Raw genomic sequence first — 16,723 nt, 5'->3', positions numbered from 1 at the left:
AAATCCACTCTCCCAATCTGGTCATAGCTGGAATGATATCTCTTCTATCAACAGGCTTTTAACTTTCATCTCTAATGAATCCCACAGTTTTTCTTTTTCATAATTTATAGTGAGAAGTAATTGAAAAAAACTATTCTAAAAATGTTTAAGTTGTGCTATATATACTGCCCACACAGAAAAAAGAAACATCACCAAAACTCAAACAAACAAAAACACCATACAGGAAAGATACATTAAAACCAGCTTTGTAATAATTTTACTGATGATTGTTTGATCTGAACATTACAATTCCTGACCATAGAATTAGATGATGCAGAGCATATAAAAATACATCAGAACCTCCTAGACTATTATACTTATCCTGCATCTGTTCCTTGAAAACATACAGCATACAAAGAGTACTCTAAAAAGATGCTTCCAGATTATGAGACTATATCTCTAGGTAAACATTTTGTTGCCTCAAAGTAGTTTTCCTTTGATTCACAGCAGAAAATTCATCATCTCAGAGAGATGACTTCACCACAAATAAAGCAAGATTATCCTAATTTACAATATTGTCAAATGAGTTGCATCTTGACTGGATGTGACTGATAGCTTAAATTCTTTGTACCACAAAGCAGTATTAAACTGTCAAATCATTCTCATAGATTATAAAGTGAAGAAGCCTAGAAGTATGAAACAGACTCATAGACTGTGTGTTGAAATAGATATGCACTACTATGTGCATTATGACGCTAAGAAAGAAAACCTTTATTTGCTTGCAGGATTTCAAAACCTTGTATGCATCTCTCTTCTCACATGGGATACCACCTTCAAACGGTGATGTTGCTGTGGGTGTTAGGTATCAAACTAGCAATACCAAGTATCAGTTGTGACACAGCTTTATCTTGTTTTATGCTCTCAGCTTCTCAATTGAGTACTAAGGCATCATTTCAATTACATATGTGCTACTAAACAAAAATCATATTTCTGTATTCTTACTATCATTAACTATTCAATAAAAGTGTGCTATTTTGGTGCCTAAACAATTATATTTAGTTGGCATTTTTGACAGGAATTTTTCTTGGGGCACATCATTATTTATTTTTTTCAGAATTTCCTATTGGGAGAGAATTAAAAAGGCTAAGGAACAGGAGACTGACAGAGTGCATGTTCATCTAAAATTAAGTAGAAAGTTGATGTTTGACATATGCAGGTTTATGCTACTAAAAACTTGCAACAATTAGGAACAGAGAGAAGACTAGAACAGACAATGGAAACTACTGGGGTGAGAGAAAAACTAATACCAAGGGTGTCAATGCCTTTACAGGAGTGCAAAGGTTAATTCTTTGAAATGGAATATATGAAGCGAGGCTGCCTAAAGATGGTGGATGCAACAGCCTGGCCAACAGGGCTGCCAGTCTTCAAATTCTGTCTGGGTTCATGAGCTCTATTTGTAGCTAACAGCTTTGTGACATGGGTCCCGCGTTTATTTTGTAGCACAGATTTGGCACTATAGGAAACTATCTGGAAAGGTGTGACAAAGCCATCATGGAGCCATCCATACTGAATGGCTCTCACATGGCTACAAAATCAGGGCTGCTGCTAGCTTGGATGGAGGTTTATCTTCCTAAGGGGGAGGAACTAAAGTCCTCTGGCAGAACACCTTGGAGAATGTGTGTTCCTGCCCCTCTACCCCCCCCAGCCCTTCACCCTGCTTCTTAAAAAACACCCCTACCCCAAAAAAAGAAAAAAAAAATCACTGAAAAGAGGTATGGGGATAATGTAGGTGAGAGAGCTGGTTTAAAACACACATTCCTCCAAGCCAAAAGAGTGATATCATATAATGGCACAGAGCAACCGGGAAGTGCAGTGGAACCAGAAGGTACATTGTGTTATGTAAAAATTTGGACAAAAACCAGACTCAGTTCTCAGAGGTAGAGAAAATGCAAGAAGAGAATAATAACCAGAATAGACATGATCAGTTAGACAAGCATGGTTCTTGCAAGTCTGTACAGTCTGGAAGAAGTCCAGGAAGACTGTGCAGCACACTAATAATCCTTCTAGAAGACAGTACAAGGTTAGTTCCTGTCATTGAAAAGGAGCAAATACTATATGCACGCAAATTTTATGTAATCAGATCCACTTATGAAGTCACAGATCTACCTTAGACCTAATTCCAGGTGAGGTTAGTTTTTCAGGAAGCTTTCTTGGCAGGATTCACCTAAACTAATTGCTAACTTATTGTATGAGACTTTCTGTAGAAATTTTCAAAATATTAGAGATGTGAGAGGACTGATGGTCATACTCCTCACCCCTTAGGAAAAAAGCTTTCACTTCTGCCAGATTCATTAAAAAATGAAAATTTTTGCCGATATAAAAGACAAGCGCGTATGTATATAGAGTAGCACATCAGATAAAACTACGAGTACCTACATTTAATGGATAATTAGCAAAAAAAACACAACAGAAGCGATTCTGTAAGACGGCACAAGCTTTGCATAGGATTTTAACCAGCAGTATTCACCACGAGGAATTACAAACTCGTCCTGTAGGACAACAGGTTCTTTAGGTTCAAACATAGTTACCCAAGTGGAACAGGCAGAGACCTAAATCCAAGCTATTTAAAGCCAGCCTGCACAATTTGTAAGTTTTAGGAATATAATTTAGGCATTAAGACTGCTTTAACAGGGTTATATTGATACAAATGGTCCTTGCAGTGTTTCTTTTCAGCATAGTAACAGAACACTATGTTTATGATGCCACATTTCTATAAAATTTGAATGTAGGACCCATTCTAATAGAACCATGCTATTAATATCAGTGACGTTATGATGTGGCTCATTACTGAGAAATCTGTAGATACAGATGGAAGCAGTCTGCCATACCTTAACACATACTTGGGAAGAAGAGTAGAGGCAATGAGTGAAACTGATGAAAATTCCCACCGAGTACTTCTGTACAAATATAGTAAGCATGGAGTGTCCTCCACTTGAATTATTAAAGAGTATATCGTATTAATAATTTAAGAGAGCTGTTTGGTTCATCATTACTGCATTTCAACCTTTCTGTTGTTTTTGCTATGGCCTTGGGCCTGCAATCACTGCTGACTTCAGCAGGGATGTGAACAGGCCCAAAGCGCTTAACTTGATGGAACAAATTATGGGATAGAGGCCTACATCTAAACACAGCACATTAACATTGCGCTAATACTACATCCTTATAATCTTTCATCTATTAAACCCTTTAAAAGCCATTTGGATATTGTATTATCTTATACTCACAATCAGGAGGCATTTTTTCCGTAAACAGGTTGTAATATTCTTTTAGAAGTTCTAGGTTTTCCTGGTTAATGTTTTCTTGCAAAGTGGTATCTCCAAACCTATAAAATCACAGTAAAATGATGAAAAGTCTAAAACATAAAGCCAAATCATCCTTCAGAATGCTTTCTTTGTATAAAGAATTTGATATTTTTTTTCTAGTGTTGAATGTATTAAATTTTGTCAAATGTACAGCTGCTAATCTCCCATGTGCTTTGGAACTAATATTTGGGAATGAGGTAAACAGCCATTGATAAATCTTCCCAAAACATATGGACAAAGTAATCTGTTTACATACAATCATTCAATAAAGCACAAGTTCTGATTCTCTTCACAAATCCTGAATAAATGCAAGGGCTCTCTGTGAGAATTCCAAATCAGAAGAGTACAACTCCTAAATCTCTTAATATACCTGAGCAACAGCAGTAGCAGTAATTTCTACCTGAGCTAGATGATATTGAAGCCACACAAGATGGAATAGAGGTAAGCGTCAAGAGAAAAACCTCCTGAAGGACTAATTTCTGCCACTGGAGTACTCTGGTCTGAGAGTATTTGCTATAGTCAAATTGATTAATCCTCCAGACCTTCTCAGCCCTACGCTGCTCCTGAACTGTTATTTTGTTTTCTCGTGCCTGAAACTAACGAGAAAACTCTTTCCCTGATGTTGAACAGTGATTTCTCCACTAAGCTTCACAGAAACGCAAACCACAGGCTAGCTCACTTCAGCTGCCTGTGTTTAAGCTTGCTGCAGCACACAGACATCACTGGTCACACTACAGTGCTGCAGCTGGCTAAGGCAAGTGTTCTGGGGTTTCTTGCAGCAATTTAGTCTGCTGGGAACACATCGCCCAAGTCCCCATTAACCTGCTCCTCACAGAAAACCCAGACTGCATCAGGATGCCATTACAGTTATCCACAAACTGACTATTGCTATATGGAAAAGTATCTTTCTTTCTCAGACCACAATTTCTACAACTGTCAAGTTTCACATAGGTTAAAAAAAGTCTCCTGCTACTTATACTCTGATGGATATGAATGTAAGGACAGGAGTGTCCCTTAGGCAGTTAGGACCAAGTTTCTGTGCCTCATCTTTAGAATAACGTTGAAACGAAGAAAAGGAAGACATGGTGGAAAACAAAAAACAGAGGGGCATGGATAGGTAAATGAGAAATTCAGGCAGACACAAGGGGGTGCAAATCAGAAGATTCCAAATGTACTGTTATATGACATGGAAAGTAATCAAATATTTTAAAGGGCCAAAAAAGGAAATGACTCAGCTACTTCCCTCAAGAGCCATTGCTGCACTGTCACACAAGAGCATTTCTTTTCAAACAGGCACATTATCAACTGTACTTTATTGAAAGTAGATATTTACATCTAATTAAGTACCACCTTGTAACAATTTATCACAAAACAATTTCTATTCTTACGTTCATTCTCCCACTAAAACACCTTTTAACAAAAACCATGTGCAGTGTTTCCAGTCTCAAAGACAAGCATGCAATCAAGTTGAGCAATATTTTGTACAAAGACTAATGTTAACACCTGTAACCACAAGCATAAAATGTTTCTGCATGGAATAAACCAACTTGGTTTACTTGAAAGATAATTCATTAATTTTTCATTTATGGCTTTCTTTTCTTTGGGGACAATGTAGAATCACCACGGAGAAAAATGTTACCACTCTTCCTGTCACTCCACTTGCAACCCAGCTGACATCTTTTCAAACTGACTCCTCTGCTTTCTACTGACTCCTTCCCTCCCCAGATGCAGGCTATTTCTAAATCTTGTCAACTCTTTCTTCAGGACCTTTGTAATATATAGTCTGTCTTTCCCCACCCTACACGAGCTCTCACAACCTTGGTTACTGCACACTCCTTTTTTTTCTAATTTTGGAAAAATGTGAAGCATCACACCTTTTGTCATTACTGACTTTGCTGGTTTTGTATGTTACTACATAGGTTGTGTTACTCTTCCCTTAAAATCACTTTTCTTTTTTTTATGGCATCAAGAATAAACTATTTTCATTTTCAAGAGCATTGCAAGCTCTCTAGAGAACTACTCACCTCTTTCCTCTAGTAAAATGTTAACTTTTACCTTTGTCTTCTGATTCAGCCTTCATCTCCCATTCAAATGTTATACTTAAGTTTTCCCACACATCACCACTGACAACTAAGAGAAGTCTCCCCAAGATATCCACACAGCTACCTGATTGCATTCCTTAGAAATCTTCCTTAAATGTCTTCTTCTACTCCTCTGTCTACAAAGGACATGATGTCAAACTCCAGTAGTGCTTAACTTCTTGCCTGTTGCCCAGGTTAACAAATTTTCTGTCTCCATGTATTCCCCCACCTACGCATAGAGTGCTTTTGGTTTTGAGTTTGTAGTTTTTTGAGTTTGTTTGAATACAGCCTAAAAGAACATATTATGCTCTGTTAAAAAAAACAGTTAAAGAAAAAATGATGTCCACCTTGCAATTTTAGCATTGTACAAGCTTTGTAATTTAACATGACCAACAGCTAACCTTCTCTTGGGACAGAAAATTAGTAGGTTGGTGAAACTTTGACTAACATTGCACTGATAAATTAGTTTCCAGCAATCCCTTCAGAGGACTAGTATTAGCATACTAGAATTCTAACATCAGCCTTCATGTTTCCAGAGGCATATTACTAACATATTCTATATAAATAACCAACACCCCTCAACCCTGTTTAAAAAAAAAAAATCAAACCTAAGAAGTTGAGAAAAATGTTCTCTTTATGGTTTACGATTTGTTCAACTCCACCTCTAAAATGATAAGAACTTGGAATTTTCAAACTTCTGTTCGAAAAGGCCAAAGTACTGCACATTAAGATTTACCCCTGTGAACTAGAAATCAATTTCCTATCTGTATCCAAGGAAAACTTGGTGTTGATTGTGTGAAATAAACAGACTAAGTCCCACATACAGCCATATCTTTACTTGGCCTTTTTCATTATTTTGCATTGCTCCATAGCTTGTACTTATTTCCTTTAATACTTTTGAAAATACACACAAAGTCAAGCTGAAATGGTCCAAGAGCAAATAGCAAAATGATTTCTTTGTAATCCTATGAGAGATATCTTGTACTAACACAGCATACTCAGATAGAAAATGAAACATTTTTCTGAAAGTGTCTTCTTACCTTTCTGCAAGTGTTTGCTGTTCATTGATTCCAACATTAAAGAGTACTGGATACATGCGAAGTAGCTTTCCTTCTTTAATCTCTTGTGGCAGCAGCTCAAACATCTTTGCTGGAAGCTGGACCTCTATAACATAATGTTCACTAGGAAAAGTAAAAGGAAGAATAAGGATAGGAATACTGATTGGTTTGCTTGAAATTATAACCTTCCTAAGTTATAGAGAACATTTAGACACATAAATCAGTTTCTTTTTTTCCCCTTGTGTTAAAGCACAAAATGTGCTCAGACTCAGCTCAGCTGGCTTCTTTTAAGAGCACAAACTTATATGGAAATATAAGGTGTATATGATTATATGCTCTTGATACTGACTCCCTTACTGAAGTGAAAATGGGACTAAAAGTGGAATCAGCAGAAAAAAGTCTTCTGCTACCACACTATCAGTGTGAACACCTCAACTGTTAAAGTACATCTCACTGAATTACAAAAACAACTTCCTTTCAGAAGCCACAACTTGAACCCTGTATCAAGTCTAAATGTAATATGGCCTATACAGAGCAAAAACTCTTCACAAAAGCGCAAAGCAAAATTTCCATTTCCTTCAGTGTCTGGATTTTTTCCCTAGGGATAGAAAGCATCACGAACTACAAAATCGACTCTGTGAAGATAATAATTAAAGGCTCATTACACAAGTATGGATCCTGTTTTAGGAGAAGGGATGTGATATAACAGTTTTGTTTTTGTGTTGTGTTTGGTTTGACTTTACTAAAAATATGCTACTTCAGCTGCCAGTCCAGTTTCTGATCATGTCTTTCATTGTGGAACCCTCAATTTGAATTTCACCTGTTTTGATGATTGATGCCTGAACTAACATGATAGAAACAATAGCATGCTGTTAGCTTTCTTTCTATTATTAGAGCAATTGGTGTAATAAAAAAGAACAGACTAGGAGCAGATCCATTTGTCTCACAGACTTGGAAATTTTAATCATTTAAAGAGGGCCAACTGATATCAAAAACTTAAACTTTCTCTCCTGCAGAGCACACTTTGGTACAGCATCAAAAAGGAAAATTAGTACAGAGGTAGTAGGGAAGGAGGATCTATATCCTACCTACAGAAACCAGGCCTACGATGTCACACAATGTGTGCACGCAAACTTAAGATGGAAAAGGATGGGGTTTGTTCTTTTGACTTTATCTAGTTATCTTTTTAAATAATACTGTTTTGCGTGTAGCAAAATAATCACAAAATCCCTCAAACCCTTATTTTAACCTATCATGTGCTTGCTAAAGAATTAAAATACAATCTTGAGTAGCCATGTGTAGAACTTTGGGGAGAAAAGGCAGAAAACCCTGAAGAACAATGGCAGTTCCTTCAATGGCTCTGACATCCTCAGCAAGTTGGATGGATGAGTGGCACTATCTTAGAACCAACCGCTGCTGGAATAAACAGCTTCAGCTTAGGAAAGGTAGAGGTTGTGTTTGAACCTCTATCCTGCTCAACAAAATAAAACACGTCCAGTACAGACTTGTGACTAAAGTGTAATTGCTTGTGGCTAGAGTATTGTCATGTGCTTTGGTATGGGCTAGAACTAGCGTGTAGTCTTTGAGCAAATGCCAGATGCTTCCAAATGAGGTAGTTATCAACAGTCATGAATGGAGGATATGTGTCTCAGAAGAGGGAAACAACAACAAACCTATGTGGGGAGTAGAACTATATTTGGTTTGAGTTTTATTTAATTAATTAATCCATGTGAAGGAAATACAGAGTTCGCAAGGATGACAGTAAAGAACTCTGTACAAATGATCTTTGTATAGCAACATTCATTCTCAGCCCGCATACTTATCTTTCCTAGCTGCTGTGAAGCGTTACCAGAACATTTTCCTGTCATAGAGCGCTTTCAGGAGGTTGAGAAGAAATGTTGGTTTAGTCTAATTTAAAGAATGTACGTTACTAAACCAAAAATGTCATCAAGTCACTGCATTGCCACGTTTCGCACCTCCAAAGATCACTACAAATCTTTCAATGTGTCAAAGAACATCAAGAAATGTTGACCTTTAGGCATGGCAAATTAACATCAGTAGCATTTAAGAGCCTACCCTCCCCTTACTTTTTTTTTAATTTAAATTTACACATTTTTTTGAAGTCCCAGATATAATCCTTGGTAAACTTTAAAAATCTTTCACCAGTTGTGCAATAAGAACAACCCAATTCTCATCATTTAAGAAGAACACTACTAGACTGTGACAGAGAGCTGTCTGGCAAGTCTGGGAATGGTTCTGAAGTCAGGTAGAAAAAAAAATCAAAGTACTGAAAACTGGAGGACTTGTTTGACATTAATTTCCCAACATTTTACAGGTCCAATGATTCTACTAAAGTAAGAAACAGTAATGAAATAATAAATCTTATTGTCACGTAGTATCTCTCTCTTATGGCTAGTTTCAGAGCAGAGATACTAGTTAGTTTTGGCATGTGATGGATAATAAGGCCACTACATTTTCCAATGAGAAGGTGACTAACCAAGGAATTGTTACATGATTTTTTAACATTTAAAGATCTCTGGAAAAAAAAGAAAAAAAAAACAGGAGTAGAAAAACCCAGTGTGCTTAAGAGGGTAAAAAATAAATTAGCTATTTCAGGACTGATTATATAAGTTCAGGTATTCTGTATTTAGCACTAAAACATGACTGTTTAAGAGTAACACCCTCTGTGACTATTTGCCTTATACTCTAATATTTGTTATCATCACATATAAGGATAGACAACCACTTCGGTCCTGTAAGAAAGCTTCTAACAACTACCCCCACACAGGTGAGGGCCATGGACTCTGCAGCTATTTGCGGTGAGCTCCAAGCGCACACTTAGCTCTGTCCATAAACACAGAACAGGTCATTTACACGATCTTTGCTTTGCAACAGGAAAAAAAAAACACCAAAACACACAGTCATTGCATTTCAGCAGGGAGGTGCTTTATCCAGGAAAGCGACAACTGTTTAGACTACTTCAGTGTGGCTGCAAGTGCCAGTCTGATCATTCACTTAGTTGAAAGCATTTGTTGTTCTTTTTTTAAATCAAACCCTGTGATGACTCAAAAGTGCATGCACACAGTCAAATACTTTTAGAAAATTCTTTAATACAATGTAAGTGTTAACTATATAAGAACTCAACTGCCTGAACTTAATTCCACCTGGATGGCCAGGGTCAGCCACCCACATCGGCATGTTAGCACATTACTACCCAATGCCACACTCTTTGGATTGATTTGTTTTGATATGCAGAATCTCAGTCCTCAGCACTACCCTCAAAAAACAATTACAAGTGAATACTCCGACTCCGCAAATTAAGAACTGGTAGTTTTATGTTCTGTCTTGCATTTCTACAGTATTTAAGTCTAATTAAGCCACACAATATAAAATTCATCTCCAAACACAACTACTGAAACAATCCCAAAATTGTGGATTCTCTAAACGTTAATTAGAAAATACTTAGTTTTTCCACTATCTCCTCTTTTTATGTATGACTTTCAATGCTGTCTCATCACAACTCTGAGAGAATAGGGCTCCAAACAAGTCTTAAAACTTTTTTTTTTTAGTCTGATACCAATTCCATCAAGTGAACACCTGCCAGTAAGTACAGTACAGCAATCATAGGCAGTAACTCTTCTTCCTAAAGACTGACTACTCTATCAATCCAGAATGCCTGAGGCAGCTTAAAGCTCGAGTCTTTCAAAAGCAGGACCTCCTGGTGTGACAGTTCAGTGTACCGCAGTAATGGCAGCAAGCCAGTAAATGTAGCTGCTAGATTTTTCAAGATGTTTGACTGGTGTGATTTACAAAGGATGTATTTCTTCTGTTTTATCTACACACCATAATTATTCTTAATTACTCCCGATGTGTTGCCTATCATACTTCGGCCTTCCTATTTATTTCAATCCCTTCTCGGAAGGCCCATAGGATGAGAGTGAATCATCCAGAATAATTAAGCAAATCAGTTGTGAAAGCCCCCTTCAGAGAAAAAATATCTTCTCTAAAAGTCGCTGCTTTTAGCTGAATTTAATTTACAGTCAACTCAAGAATAATGATACTATTAAGGAAGTGATTTCTGCAAAAGTAAAAACATTTGGAGCTTCAGACTAGAATAATAATCAAGATGAAAACCCCATTCCTCATGTGTAACAATCTTTTTAACCCTCTTGTAGCCACAATTAATGAACTATTTCAGTTTATGCCCTGATATTCAGCATTGCTTATGTGAGATGCATGATGTATTAGTGGCTTTGTATAAGGACTTCTGATGTTCCATATGTTCTGAACGATCTTCAGCATATAAAATTGGCATCTGAGTTTTTCAGTTTCCATCTCAAGACAATCAAGGTTTAGCTCTTAGAAATGTAATTTAATTTCTTACACTGAAAAATAAGTTTCAATAACCTCAGAAACAAGGTATGTTCAGTTAGAGGACACTTTCGTAAATATTTACCTTGCCACTTCTCTTTGATTCAGTGTCTGGATACAAGATAGATACAACAGAAACTCAACATGCAACTCAGACACTTGTGATTAATTTGTGTTATATATTTGGAACTTTAAGGTGCTCTTCAGAAAAGTAACCCAGAGCCCATACTACTACTAGCTTTACAAATCCCTACTACCTCATTACCTCTCCATTTGCCTCATGAAAAGGCAAATTATTGCACTTTCCATATAATCGAACTCAGCAACAAAAAAAACATTATCTGCATTTTCATGTGCTAATGGTTAAAGCTACCTGCCATTTGCTCCAGGAAACAAAGTTCTTACCGCCTTCCAGTTATAATAGGCAAAAAATCTTCGGATTTGGCTTCAATGACTTTAAACATTACTTTCTGCAAATCTGAAATTCCCACAGCCATGTCTTCTAGCATCCCCGCTTCTTCACCTATATGGAAAGATTACAGGGTTATTAACAGAGAAGACAGATCAGTCACTGAGTAGGTTATAGTAAGGCAATACGTGGATTATATTTTCCAGTCTGTGCATCTAAAAATCACAGCCCTAAATCCACATTAAAGTAACCTTCATAAAAGCAGACTGATTTTTAGAACTGCTGACAATTCTCTGTGGCCTAGATAACTGAGTATTAAGTACCTCTGTAAATCAGTCTGCTTTACGTGTGCATAGAGAAAAATGGCCTTTCTGACATTATTCTATTTTGAAAGTGTTTTTAAAGACTGTCCTGCTGGTGGAGGACAAAGGTTTTAAGCATAACAGTGACCATCATGCAGAAAGGAGTCTGACAGCAATCTCCAAATGAGGAGCTGCAATTGCCTATGCAGCAAAGAACTGCACAAATGCTAAATCCCTCTACTTTTTTCAAAATCTCTATTTTGGGGAAGTATTCCAACACATCTAGTTCAAGGCTTTTTGAAGCAAACTGCAATTACTTTCTCCAAATGTCCTCAAAAATAGATATAAAATGATGGCACCTATAACAAGTCATGTGTTAAACAATTTTCAGGGTATCTTCACCAGTACTGACATGGTCAGGGCACGAGAGAGTCAGTAACTGTACTGTTTGGGTTAGCTTTATAAACCTGCTTTGTTTGGGTCAGACCAAGTGCCTATACAAATAAAAACAGTACGTATTAAAATCAAAAGTTTCCCTAGCTGCATTGATGAAGCCAGTCTCCTGTATTTAAGGCAATGTAGATCCGCACTCTGTGCAGAAGAATTAGCAGCTAGCGTTCCCTGAGAGATTGAAAATAACCCAAGTACTTTGTGATGTAGAATTGACAACACTGTCAATTGGCTTCAACAGTGCTATTATATAGAAGCCTACTGTCTCCTAAGGGTAATATTTTCTGATTCAATAAGGCAAATTCCTGGAGTGGAACAGAAGTTAAAATCTAAAACTCCTGGGTAAGCGTCTGGTGTGTACGCATAAAGAATTCTGTCCAAGAACAATACTTACTATATGTGCTAAGGAGTCCTTCGTATTGCACAAGTAACCCAACAGTATGAAGCTGCTGTAAAAATCCTTGATCATGTAAACTCGTGTGCAATTTGATTATAAACCCACAGACCAATCCAGCGAGCTATAAAGACAATAAAAAAAAGGGAAATTACAAATGTTTTGCAATCACAGTGAAAACAAGGCTTGCTATCATTGTACACTACAGAAGTAATATTTATATATCTCTGAAAATAACTTGGATATTTCTATTTAGTGACAATATACATAATTTCATATTAGTATATTACTGAGGCTTTTTACACCAAATATTGCCTTATTTTATATTACAGAAATTTCACTTGTTTTATTGGGTTGTATTATTTACAATGGAATAAATAAGACCAGGACCTCTCTTAGCAGACTATAAACATGCAAGCATGTGAATTATGATAGATTTCCAAGTAGTTAGGCACCTAATGCAAACATATCTCCTTGGCCATCATTCCCTAACTCCTTAATTATGTTAGGAAAAACATATAACTTGAGGACCAATTGTACCAATTATTTAGAGACAATCTATATGGAAAACAACATCTACAGGAGAGGATCAAAAGAACTTGAGGTTTTTTTTTTTTTTTTTTACCAAGAGAAGACTAGTCTGAGAAGAGGCAGGCTGACAGTCTTTAAACACATAAAATCCTGATAGAAATGGAAAACCAATGGTCTGTTATTCATTTCCACAGTGACCAGGAGAAAAAATACCTAGCTTGAATAGCAGCAAGGAATGTTCAGGCTAGACTTGAGGTCCTTACTTCCACATGAGGATACTGGCATATATAACCTGGGAAGACTATAAAAAATAGCTTTACAGATCCCTTCTTTGGGCGAAGCAGAGAGATTACATAATGTCTTCCAGTTCACAGCAGACCTATTTCTGTGACTCGGTGATTCAGTTACTATGGATTTCCATTTACTATTCCTTTCTTTATCACATTATAAAATATTTAGGTGGATGTAATGGAAAATACATGAAAAAGTTGTGATGAACTGGGCAAAAAAACAATACACGCACAGTACATTCAATTATAGCAGCATCATCAAAATAGCCACTACAGTAGGATATAAGAGACATAAGACAACCTACTGCTTGACTAAAGACAATGTCTCTCCTCAGGGTCAGCATCAAACATTGTGGCAAACCGCAGGCAAGCTCCTGAAGCAGGACAAATGCCATTGACTGCTTCGCTCTGGTCACCACCTCTCCCATGCAGTCCTTCAGCGTAATCACCAGGGGATAAAGTTGTTCATACCAGTCACCTAGAACAAGACAGATCATTAGCTCCAAAGCAGAAAAGTTGTAATAAAAATCCTTTTCAGATTGGAGAGAGGCCTGCAGTGGCTGTCTAGCTTGTCCTAGAGTTTTAGCTAACACTGAAGCTCTATCCTAACCATTGTAGTGTTGCAAACATCACCAGAGGATATGCTTAAAGGAAGGATTCTAGCTTAGCACCAAGACTGGGGTTATATGCTTGGCCTGAATCCAGCTGTATCCTGAAGCAACAACTTTTTAACAGACCTAACTTCTCAGTAAAACTTGCATTAAAGTGTTGTACATAAAACTTAGAGATACAAGCAAAAAGTCATTTAGCGCAAGATGAATATGATTAAGAATATCCTGTTCTTTACCACCTTGTTCTTTGACAACCTTGTATCTAAGCAAACGAAATGCAGTCAAAAAAAAAAAAACACACCACTGAAAAACAGGGAGATCCTGTGTTTAAGAAAAAAAAAATGTGTTCTGGGAGGCAAAATAGAAGAACAAATAGATATCTGGGAAGGATATTATCTGCTTAATGTACAGGCTTGAAAGATGCTAACACCTTCAAGTCACATTTCTTTCTAGCTTATCTCTGTATTCTTCTCTTTAAATAGAGATATTGAACTCGTTATTTTTTGAGTTACTCTGAGCAGACAGATTTCTAACTATTCTGTAATATGTTTTGCTCTGTTAAAATGTATTTGAGGAGTATCATAAAAAAAACAGGCTGATGAAACACATGAAAAAACACTACTCCTTAATATATTAGAAATTAAAGAAAGTGATAATAAGGAATGGAGAAAAAACAGAATAGCTTACTCAAACTTGCCCAATTACCCAAGCTGTTCCTGAATTTTTTGATATTTAATAAAAACAGACCTGCCTTGTAGTTGCCTATGGTTTTGCCTACCCCTCTGCATTGAACAAATAAAAAAATTACCCTCCCTCAGAATTTACATACCATTTTCATTATTACAGTTTGAAAAGAAAGAATCTGACATTCCAGACAAATCTATCCAAAAATAGCGAGTGCAACTGACTTAATAGTGTCCATCACTAAGGTTTTTTTTTGTTTTTTTTTTTTGTGTGTAGATTAGTGTAATTAAGAATCATTGATAATGAAACCTGTTCCACTTAAATTGCAATTAGGTGGAAGATAACAGCACATTGTTTCAGGTAACATTCTGAGCCAGGCCAGCAAGAGACTCATTAGTACTAAAGAAGTTCTTTAGACAGGAACACAGAGCTGTCTGCTGCAAAGTTAATTTGGCTATGCTATGGAAAAATATGGAAATGAATAAAACTGTAGCCAAGACAAATGGAGAGGACTTTGAAAGCCAGGAGGAACTGCAAAATAATTAAGGTGTAGGAAGGAAGAAATAAGAATACGGGCAGAGCAGTCAGAACAACTTGGATTGCTTTGCAAACAGTGTCTATATGGTGAGACAAAATGTGTTTTAATACAGGCATACATATTTCAGTGTAAGAAATACAGACTGAAGAACCGTTCCCTGGAAAAGAGCAGTTATGAAATTAGAGACATCATGAAGAAAACAGAACATAAGCCATCCACAGTTCCATGCTGCAGCAAAAAGTTGATTTTGTATGTCACTGACAAAAACAGTATTGATACAATGCATGCCAAAATCTGGTGTATCCATTTTAAAGACTGCTGGAAAAATAGAGAGCTTGCAGAGGAGAGCTACCAAGATTTAGGGTTTAAGCTTCTTAAACCTATCAAAAAGACTGAGCAGAAATTTGATTTCTGCTCTTTATGAAGAGAAAATAAAGAGTACTAAAGGGAATAAAAGCAAAAGAAAAACCAAAGGCTGGAGGCTGCTGTAAGACACAGTCTAATTGAATTTAAAAATAAGGTAGACAACATAGTGGAATTCAGACTAGGCTGATCAGGTGATCTAAATTTTCCTTTGTAGCCTTAAATTATAGTAATTTACTAAATTGATCAATAAATAAATGCTATGGAAAGCAATTGCAGCAGAATGATATTAAAAGGCAATGTACACTAAACCAGTGAACAAATCTGTAACTGATAGAATTTCTTGTCTCCTTCTTACTTGCGCAAATAATGAAAAAGATCGCATCTAGCCACTTTAAAAAATATTTAAAAAGTAGATCTGAAGGCCCAGCCAACAGACACACGCCCCACTCTTATGGGAAAGCATAGTTGGATGCAGACACAGCCAAGGATCTTCCAAGTACACTGATGGCTAGGGCAAGAGAAAAGAAGAATTTGTTGATCTAGGCACACTTCATGAACCTGCTTTTACAACTCAGATTACGTGGATAGTACTAAGAAGCTTTACCAACTCTTTTCACAGAAGAGGCGGTCATATAGTGGCCACAAAATTCAGGTAATACTTAGAACGTTTTCTACTGAGTTGCCACTTAACCAGGCAATCCATGTCATGTATTTCTGCTTTTTTAGGAATTTAACTTTGTACTTGTCCTTACTGAACTGCATCCTAATACTTTAGCGTTCCATTTCATCAACATCCATTCTAATCCTACTCCCATGGTGCTTAAAGCCTCTCCCAGCCTTAAGCATTTGCAAATTTTATAAGCATCATCGATATTTCATAAGCCAAGTCAGTAATGAAAATATTGAATAATCCTGGACCCAGAACAAACGTAAGTGGATTCTACTTCACACAGCCTTCCAGGTTGGCAGTAAACCACTGATAAATATTACGATTTCTATTATGATTTTTGCACGTACCTTGTGCTACAAAGCTTCAAGATCAGATTTTTATTTTTTTTGCTAAGATTATGATTGAAATGTAGCGCTTTACAAAGACAAAAATGGGACTTATTTGATCATATTACTAGCATAAGTCATTTTTGTCAATGACAGCTGCATTAAGAAGGAATTCAAATATTTGGAATTCTCAAAGCCAATTTTTTACTGAAGGACAGTCATGCTAATTGTATTAAAAATAAATCCTACTGAATATTTAATTTCCCCAAGAAAACCATGCAGTGACAACTCTCTGTAGAGA

The 16,723-nt window shown here is 36.7% G+C and overlaps 1 protein-coding gene across 25 annotated transcripts in view; it reads right to left on the bottom strand.

Moving 5' to 3' along the window:
* The window catches only part of INPP4B (inositol polyphosphate-4-phosphatase type II B), a 361,482-nt gene that overhangs the window by 93,893 nt on the left and 250,866 nt on the right, over positions 1 to 16,723 (bottom strand). For all 25 annotated transcript variants that reach the window (XR_014583909.1, XM_083834868.1, XM_083834859.1 and 22 more), the window contains 5 exons: positions 13,533 to 13,705; positions 12,407 to 12,530; positions 11,257 to 11,374; positions 6,463 to 6,603; positions 3,264 to 3,361 (listed from right to left, as the gene is read on the bottom strand). Coding sequence is in view for 24 of the 25 variants with exons in the window: in XM_083834868.1 (XP_083690994.1) it covers positions 3,264 to 3,361; positions 6,463 to 6,603; positions 11,257 to 11,374; positions 12,407 to 12,530; positions 13,533 to 13,705 (654 nt within the window). In the remaining variant the exon portion in view is untranslated. The remainder of the gene's footprint in view (positions 1 to 3,263; positions 3,362 to 6,462; positions 6,604 to 11,256; positions 11,375 to 12,406; positions 12,531 to 13,532; positions 13,706 to 16,723) is intronic.

Source organism: Anser anser, assembly GCF_964211835.1.
Source record: "Anser anser genome assembly, chromosome: 4".
Taxonomy (NCBI): domain Eukaryota; kingdom Metazoa; phylum Chordata; class Aves; order Anseriformes; family Anatidae; genus Anser; species Anser anser.
The sequence above is the reverse complement of the archived record's forward strand: the minus strand, read 5'-3'. Positions and strand labels throughout refer to the sequence as shown.